This window comes from Cajanus cajan, chromosome 4 (assembly GCF_000230855.2).
Source record: "Cajanus cajan strain Asha chromosome 4, NIPB_CcT2T_4, whole genome shotgun sequence".
In the NCBI taxonomy this organism is placed as follows: Eukaryota; Viridiplantae; Streptophyta; class Magnoliopsida; order Fabales; family Fabaceae; genus Cajanus; species Cajanus cajan.
The window spans coordinates 72,538,360-72,548,343 of record NC_138520.1 but is presented as its reverse complement, the minus strand read 5'-3'; the positions used below and the strand labels follow the sequence as shown (position 1 = coordinate 72,548,343).

The following is a 9,984-nucleotide window of genomic DNA, read 5'->3' as shown; positions in this document are numbered from 1 at the left end:
TTCCCTCTTTTAACCTTTTCAAATACCTCTCTCTTTTTTCTTTCTTTCACTTATCTTTACTTTTGCTTCTTTTTTCTTTTCTTATTTTCTAGCAACACTCTTCATTTCCCTTCCTTTTTTCTTTGATTGTTTAGCTCTTCTTTTTTGTTAAAAAGTCTCATATCGTTTATCTCAATCCACGAGTTACAACTTATATATCTATTTGACTTCACTCAATCCAATTATATTTAAAATGAAATCTAACATGTATTAAGAACTTATACTTCATTTTTATGATTTTCTTTTTTATTTTGATAGACATTATTTGGTCTCCCATACATTTATAAGGTTTGTGGTAATAAGGTTTGTGGTAATGCTAGATAATTTTTTCTCTTAGATAATATCATTTCAACAATGAATTTGTCCTTATTAATTATTTTTTTTAAGAGAAACACAGTATACATGAAAGATAAAACATTTGTAATTTTGGATGTGATAAGTCACAAAAAAAGGAAGGGACAAACAGAAAATAAGAGGTGAAAGAAAGAACAAACGGTGGAAAAAAAAAAGGAAAAAGAGGAAAAACAATATTATTTAAATAAAGCGACAATAGCCAAAGGACAATAAACTAATGTACATAAATCTAAGACATGTACATTTTAAGAAATGTACATGTAGCATTTCAATAAACAAACAAGCCGACCAATTAAATTTAATTCAATTAGTCGAACATTGTGCATGTGTAATTATAAATCCTTTGATACCAATAGCTTCCATAAACAGAAAAGAACAAACACATTCATGCCTTCTTTTTCAATTAAAAAAAAAAACTCAAAACACCATCGATCCTATACAATTCGATAACTTCTTTGATGCACTAGCACGGACCATTATTGCTGTCATACACTTCCAAAAGATATTCTCTAAGTTTTTTCACTAGCTCATCCATGGTCATCTTGTATCCCTCATCCATCTGCATCAATTTAGAATTTCACATTACCACAACATTACAAATTATATCAATCATCATGACAAATCGATATCGTAGGATATTATATAGTCAATACCCATGAAATGAAATAATATTTTATTGGATCAAAGAAGACATTAATTAATTTTATTAGCATTAATTGTTTCATACCTGAGCAATAATGTTGATTACAAGAGTAGAAGAGCCAAATGGTAACACGCTGCTAGTGTTTACAGAAAGATGGAGCTTTCCAAGCAAGGCATGTATTTTGAAAACTGTGTCCTTTTGCTTCTCACAATGGATTCCAATGAATACTTCTTCGTCTAATACTCTTACTTCAACCTCAAACAGTGATTCCGTGTTCGTTTCTCCATTGTCATTGCTTTGAGATTTTCTTACGAGTGTTGCTGAATCTACTCTTTTGTCTTTGTTTTGATTTTCCAACTCTTTAACTCGCTCTTGAAGTTGTTTTGTGTAATTGATAGCTTCACCAAGTACATAGGCCTTGTCCATCTATCAAGTTATATACGAAACCTTAATTACTTACATAATTGTTTTTTCAAGATTAATAGTTTTGCGGTGTAAAAATATTCTATAATGTCAATCAATCACAAATCATAATATTAGTATTTACATGACAATTTCTAATTAATAATGGTATAAAATATCTTTATATATATTTTCGGGTCATAGACTATTTTCTGTTGTTTTTTTAAATAAAAAAAAATGTTACTTATGCTACTCAAGTATTAATTTACTTATTATCAAAATGTTTGAAAAGATGAAAAATGCTTCCAAAATTTGAAGAAGAAAAAAATCATATATAAATCAAATGTTTGCAAAATAATCACTAAGCCGATTAGTGATGGAAATTAAAATAAATGTATGGTAACTTAGTTTCGATTAAGTTTGTGTTTCATAAATGTACACAAATTAAATATTGAAATCAATGAGAATTGAATTGTAACACATGCAGTTAGCATTATTACATAATAATAAAGAAGTGGACCATGAAAAACATTATTTAATAGTTTTCTCCGGGTGCCATTATATAAGCTCTTGTCTTCTGACATATTTTCAATAAAATACAATTAAAATATTACCCTCCAGTTGTCGCTAAGAATTAATGGTGAAAAAGTAGATCCTAATTGCAATTGTCTATATCACTAAAGTGGTTTATTATTAATAAAAGATTAATTAAAAATTAAATGATTAAAAAATACGACAAAACTGTGCTATTAGTGATATTATTTATTCGACAATATATACTTATATTTAATATAAATCTCATTAATATATATTTACATATATTATCAAAATAAATTTTTAATTCTCATAGAAAACAGCATCACCTACACTTAAAAAATTGTTCCTTAAGCTTTATTTTTTTTTTTAAAAAGAAAGTAAATTTTAGTTGCAGAAAAGAGAGTATGACATAATAGTTGAATTACCTTTTTGAGGCCAGGAATTATGGCTGAAAGTGCTATGATGCTCCCTGTAAGTTCCTGTCTCCTTTTCCTCTCAGCAATTATGTGATGTTGTGAGTCAGATGACCTTCTAATCTTCTTCTTTGGTTGGGGCTTCCATTCTTCCAATTCTTTCACTGCAGTCCTTTTGTTGGAACATCCCAAGCCCAATCCCTTTGGGGAAGGTTCAATATGTGTGATTGGTTCAGCACTTGAGTTGTCAAAAGACAGAAGGTATGTGGCACATGATGTTTTGAAGGACTTTATGGAGTTGGAGCTGTTGCTTTTGAGGGTGCCACTCCTTCCTCTAAGGCTTGTTGTTGCCTCTTCAAAGGACACACTGCTGTTGGTGGAGCTGTTGGAGGGGTGTTCCCTTTCATGCTCAAGGATCCCTCTTAGGAACTCTTCCTCATCAAATGCCCTATCACTTTCATTCAACACTTCATCCTGTGCCAAAAACACACACAAAAATCAATTATGGGCATTACATAGTGTGATGGTAATGGTTTCAGCTTTCAGGGACCTTTTACCATTTGAGAAATCCAATTCTCCAATGAATCTTCCATTTTTGCCTCCACCTTAGGGGTTGCAACTTATGTAGGAATTGTTGTGCTGTATATCTTGAATTTAATTGAAACAGGGTTTCATCATTTATATATATATATATAAGCTATTATCAACACACGTGGTTAAAGTAGTGATTATTAGTTTGCCTCCTTTATTGAAATATATAACAGAGGTTTGATTTTAGCAATACTTGTACAAAAAAGAATTATTATTTAACTCAGAAAATTACTCTTATGTTATGACTTTCTAATGTTGAAATACCCAAGTTTCAGGGGGAAAAAACTACTGATAAGTTAATTCTTGTTCTCCATTAAGTCTCCTTCTGAGCGTAAAATGAGAGCAAACATTTGATAATAGCAAGAGAAAAATAGATAATATAACGACGGATATTTAAAAGAAGAGTTAATCATTCCTAGACTGACAGAAATTTTTTTTACATTGGTAACTAATCATATCTTTTAAAATTACTTATTTTATTATTATTTTATTAAATAAGCAACTGACATATCACTATTAAAAGATATGATTGATTGTCAGTATAAAAAAATTTTACACCAGTAATGTATAGGTGATTAACTCTTAAAAAAATGTAAAGTGTTGGTAAATAGAGAAAAAAATTTGAAGAAAAAACGTTGTTTTCATGTAATTATAAAGATAAAACGGGATTATATATATATATATATATATATATATATATATATATATACTATTAATAAAAGGAATTATCTCTTTTAATATCTACATTTTTGAATAATTTTATTTTTATAACTATCATTATATAAATTATAAAAGAAAATTATAAATTTTACTTTATAACTGTATTTATTTTTAATAATCACTTACTATTATATAAATTTTTTATTATTTATTATCTTTAAAAATAATTCATAGAGACGTAAAATATCTTTTGTACACTAGTATATATAAAGAAAATATATGTTATATTATTAGTATGAAAATAAAATAAAATAATAATAATAATAATAATAATAATAAAATAATATTCATATTCACATTAATACCCACTTCTTTAGATTAAAGAAAAAAAATTACTTTATGGTCAATAAAAGGTATAAAAAAAATTTCAATGAACGCATCAAACAGTATTTAGGCAAATTAAGTACAAACTTTAAAAATTATTTTATTGTTTATAAATGATAAATAAGATGTAAGGTTTTAAATATAAAGTTATTATTGTGTGATATTTTTTTCCTACTCCAAACTTTCTTTAAATTATTTAATCGTTGAAAATAAAGAATCACAATCTATAAATTTACTGTTCAAAAATTAGTTTAATTTAACTGTGAATAAATTTTCAGTTGTAAATTAAAAATTGTTGTATAATGAAAATGCAAATTCAACAATAAAACTTTTTCTCTTCTCTTATCTTTTATATTTTGGTATTATTTTCTCTCAAAATAAGTCACTTTTTCCAATTTAACTTGATCCATTTTTACTTGATTAAATGAGACATAATGGATTTAAACAATTTAGATATATTTTTCATATAAAAAAAATCCAAAACTCAACATATGAGCAAGATGTTTAATGTTTATTTCTAATAATATAATTTTTATTTATAAAAATAAATTATTAATACTCATCTTGAATTTATTATAATAATTTTGTAAATCATATCGATGGATAATTATATCTTGTTGATACATCATGCATATTATCAATATAATGCACTTTTAGAATTAAATTTTTATATTAATAATTGATTTTTTTATAATCATATGCAATTTTAATTACTATCATTTTTTTGTTAATATTTATAATTTTTTTTTACCGAGTTTATTATGATAATATATTAGATAGATGTATTTTTCTGAAAGAAGAAAGTAGAAAGGAATAGATGAGAGTCAACTTGGTGGAAAAAATGTTTTGAAAGAAAGAAAATACAAAGGTGTGATTGTCACATTTTTCATATTTTTTTTCAAAACTGGACGACACTGAACAGTGAAACACATTTTCCTCAAAAGTTTTTAATTATTTTTGTTGATAATAAAAATAAGATTATATGTCTTGGGCCGATGAACTTCAATCAATTTTCAAACGCAGATGATTTTTTTATTAAATAAATTTGTTTATTCCTTTTATCATTCTGAATTATTTTAAATTAAATATTCTTAAGTTTACTATCAAAAGGATTTTCGTATCCTTTATTAATTATTATCATGTGATTTATATATTTTTTTATAAAAATTTAAAATTATCAAAAATAATATATATACAAAATGAGAAATCGTTTCTATATATAAGTATAAATTTATGTAATTTTTATAAAGAGTTAAAATTATTAAAAAAATAATATATGCACCAAAATAAAGAATTTTATATTTGGACTGTACAGACAAAAATGGTGATCCTCTTTATACTAAGAAACAACTATTGAACATTTTCATGCTTTCAAGCCAATATTCTTAATTCCTTCGATAATTTTTTTAGATATAAGTAGCTAATTTCACTGGTGATAGTCATTGATGATGTACCTGAATTCATTTTTATGTACACATTCTATTTATTTATTCAGGTTTTTAATCACATGTTTTTTATCTTATGTTTAATACTTATTATGTAAATTGATCACCTATAATTTAAATTGTTTGGTTTGAGCATCGTTGAAAAACACTTTCAAAAATGTGAATCAAAGAGATACCAAATAAATCTTACGTTGAAAAATATAATAAGGTTTATTAGTTATCTTTTAATCACTTAACATAACATGAATTACATGTCTTTACTATTTCAATTATGTCATCTTGACTTTCATGTTTTTTTAGAGTTTAATAGTTACATACTATTAATAATAATAAAATATTTACATTGTCATCTAATAATAGGAAATTATCAATATGACATCTATAGTCAATTTGGATATAAATTTTAAAAAGTTTCTAAAAGTTTTTATACCAGAAAAAAAAATTATTTAAACAGAAAAACTCTTAAATTTTTTTAAAAATTTACATCTAAATACAATTTAAGATAGTTATTACTCACTTCATTTTATAATAAATGTCATTTTTTTTTTACATAGGCAAAAAAAACTAATAAATATATATATATATATATATATATATATAAATATTCCCTTCATATCATAATAAACGTCATGTAAGAAGAAAAAATAAATTTCAAAATAAAAAACATGGATGAAACTTGGAATTTGTGACCAAGTTGGAAAGCAACAAGTGGTGAAATATGTGACCTTAAAATTTGAGGTTTGATGAATGATTGAAGGCATACAGTAAAAGCTACTATTTGTGCCTTTCATCTTCACCTCATCATTTTCATCGTCCTAACCCCAAGTCTAACCTTCACTTTTGCCTTTTCAAATAAATTAAAGAGAATATTGGATTATAATTTTAATAGATTTTAAAAAAAAATTGTTATAAAAAAGTTTAATGATATTAAGTTAAAAATTTTCAAATATAAAAGATATAGTAATATTCAATCAAGAAAATTTGGATTTTTTAAGAAATCTATTAAAATCTAACTTTTTTATTTAAAAAAAAAGTCTTGATAATAAAAAATATAAGACTTTCGATAAATTGTTTTAAATACCGGATTTTGTAAAATGTTTTAGCATAATTTATATGAAATTTATTCATTAAATAATTTTATTAAAACTTTTGAGATTTCATATTTTTTCTCTTCTATTTTTACTTTCTCTTTCTTTTCTTTTGTTTTCTATCTCATTTTATCATTTTCTCTCTCTCTCTTCTTTATCTATTTTTTTTTATTCATATCTCATTTATCTCTTTTTCTACTTCTCCTATCATTCTTTTTATTTATCAATTTATGTATAATTTATCAATATTTATTTTTAATTACTAAATTTTATAGTATTACAAATTCATTTTTTTTAGAAAATCCTTTAAAATCTTATAATATAAATCCATCAAAATTCATTAAAATTTGAATTACAAAGTTTTAATTAAAATCCTAGTTTTAAAAATCTTAATTTTTTTTTAAAATCATGACATTCCTTATAAAGAAAATTAAAATTCACAAGACTTTTTCATGCTAAGATTATCTTTCAAAATCGCATTCCAATACACATTATAAGCATATTTATTCAAATTCAAATTTAATAAAACAAGAATATCGACAGCTTGAAGCTAATTTTTAAAAAATATAATTATTTGTACAGCAATTCATATTTCATACAATAAATAATACATTTAAAAGAGAGAGAAAAACGTGGAATGTAATAAAAATATGAAAAATAAAAATAAACACAAAAATATTATTGTATAAAATGTTTTATATATATATATATATATATATATATATAAAAGTTATTATATGAATAATACAATTCTAATTATCATTTGAAGGATATTTTTTATCTAAACAAAAACATTGACAACTCAATTTTAAATATTTAAAAGTGATAAATTTTTTATTAAGAAATTATTACATAAAATATAATAAATATTTATTTTCTAATAAAAATTTATCACTTTCAAATACCTAAAATCAATTTTAAAGACCGGTGATAACATTTTTTTTATTTCTAATTTGTTAGAATTACTCAATGTGTGAGATTATTACAGGATAAAGTGGTATTTGATATTATTATTGATTTGTTAGAACTCACTATTTTTTAAGGTTGATATTGATTGCCTGAATTATTAAAGTAAGACTCAAATTTTAATAATGATATAAAACATTACTTATATTAACTTGCCCTAACTTTAATGTTGACATTTATAATATTATTAAGTAAAATCCAATTTTAATTAAATAATAATAGTAAAAGAATAAACATTGTACACATTAATAGTGTACAGAAGTTTTTCATGATAACTAAATCACAAACGGTTATGATAAATTTGTTAAACTTTATAATAATCATTTTAAAATTTATTTTAATAGTTGTTTTTATTGATTGACAATTAATATAAAACTTTTAATCTTAATATTATTACATGAACTATTAAAATAAATCTCAAATTTTCATTAGTAATAACACCAAAATATCTATACTATTATAATTTATGCTTCTGCTTTTTAAGAGATAATTTATACTTAAGTTGTATCCTTATTTTAAAAGATTTTGTGCATCAACAAGCTTATAATGTGAAAGTATTAAACATATTTTATTAAATAATATTATTTGGTTACAATGTTATTAAATAATATAAATTACTTTTAAAAGTAAATATTACATCATTATATAATAAATACTTTCATAAAGTTATTATTTTTTTATTACATGTCTATGTTTTATTATCTGAAATGTAATACGATATTGAAGGCGAAAATTCCTGTTAAACAATACTTACATCGATATTTTTAAAATTGGATCAGTGATTTTTTTTTTAATAATGTTCAACCATTTAAAATAAAAATATATCAATGATTGCTAGCCATGGTTGATTATCTTTGTTACGATTGAACAGTGATTGAGTTGTTAAATATTATAAAGTGAATATTATTAACACAAATATATAAAAATTTAAATATAATTTAGGAATCAATTAGTATAATAAAGAATTGACTTTAATATAAATAAGGAATGGTGATGGAATAGTAGTGGCAACAATCTTTAATAAAATATTCAAATCTCTTAGTAAAAGGAGTTTTTAGAATTTTTTGTTCAAACTAATTAAGACCAAATCCAATCTCTAAACCGTCACTGATTCTCGACCTGATCTGCACGTAACCAGATTATTAGTCGGACCAATAACCCCATCTTAATTTCTAGAAGTATGTTTTTATATGCATAAATTTTAAGATTAAAAATATATAATTAATAGAATAAAATAACGTTAACACAAATTAGCTCATGAAGATTACAATAATGGTAATTACTTGCACTTACTCAATCTCCAAATCACTGAGTAAATCCTAATGATTCTTTAGAGACAATATAATAGAAATCGGTAATTAATTCTTATTTTAAACCATTTCTGTTTCTGACTTCTGAGTTATAAAATTATTAGTCCAACTTTTAAGACAAAATCGTTTTCAGAAAATCTTTTTAAGATAACACATAGCAGGTCATTTACAGGTGCTGACCTAGCATATCTTATATATAGCACACTAAATTGATTTTATTAAAAACAAAACAAAACAAAACAGATTCCGATAGAATTGATTTTGAAGTCAAGTCGAGTATTTTTATTTTAAAAAAAGTTAGAAATAAAACATGGTATATAATGTTCTATCCAACAAACCTAAATTTGTTTTAATTCATAATCAATTTTTGGCCTAAAATAAATTCCTTTACCCGAAACCAAACATCTAATATTTACCTCAAATAATATTAACTAACATTTCAACGTGATTCTAGATAATATAACGTGAATCTAAACACTCACTAAGGATATGTTTGGATGGCCTCAACTTGAGTTTAGGATTCGAAAATTATTCTCTGTTTTAGGCTGAAGTCTCATTAAAACTATTAGAAGTAGCTTTTGCATGTCATGTTATTTAATTCATGTATAACCTTATTATATGCATTGAAGTGATATGCAAAGATGGTTGAACTATCATACACTTTTTTAAGCCAGGATATCCTTTGTCTAGAAGTCAAGAACTAATTTCTTTAAGTATTAAAATTCATTTAAAGAGTTGATTTATTCCATCAGATGCTTTTCCATATATACATAATTAAAGAACAAGATTATCTGTCAATTATAATTATACCACACTATGTTGATAAAACATGAGTTTTATACACTTCTAGTTCAGATGTTTGTGCCTCTAGGTTCTCACCTTTGCATTTGCTCAACTACTAATCTACCAAGTAATGAGGTCTAAGCTTAGTTCTCTACGAAAAAGTTGCATGAAAAATCTTTAATTAAGTGAATATTAACATTCAAAACGATTAATTATGAACTGCTAATCATTAAATCTGGTATTTCATCATTTGCTAATGCCCCAAATTCTACTGCCATTTCTATAAAATCATTTTCATTCAAAATTAACTCTATAAACGCATATCCAAACACACAATAAATCAAAACTTCACAGTTGAGAATATGGTCC

The 9,984-nt window shown here is 24.0% G+C and overlaps 1 protein-coding gene across 1 annotated transcript; it reads right to left on the bottom strand.

Moving 5' to 3' along the window:
- Positions 1–535: 535 nt before the first annotated feature.
- LOC109801725 (transcription factor bHLH25) lies at positions 536–3,106 on the bottom strand. Its single transcript, XM_020362841.3, has 4 exons — positions 2,946–3,106; positions 2,401–2,862; positions 1,121–1,462; positions 536–952 (listed from the first exon to the last, which is right to left on the bottom strand). The coding sequence occupies exons 1-4, from the start codon at positions 2,979–2,981 to the stop codon at positions 857–859; spliced, it is 936 nt and encodes a 311-aa protein (XP_020218430.2). The 5' UTR covers positions 2,982–3,106; the 3' UTR covers positions 536–856.
- Positions 3,107–9,984: the final 6,878 nt, after the last annotated feature.

What these genes read in the sequence shown, in the direction of transcription:
- LOC109801725 (XM_020362841.3), bottom strand. Translation starts at nt 2,981, where the DNA reads ATGGAAGATTCATTGGAGAATTGGATTTCTCAAATG. An exon ending in AGAATTGGATTTCTCAAATG is followed by an intron (nt 2,863 to 2,945) that starts GTAAAAGGTCCC and finishes TTTTTGGCACAG; the next exon opens with GATGAAGTGTTGAATGAAAG. An exon ending in TAATTCCTGGCCTCAAAAAG is followed by an intron (nt 1,463 to 2,400) that starts GTAATTCAACTA and finishes ATAACTTGATAG; the next exon opens with ATGGACAAGGCCTATGTACT.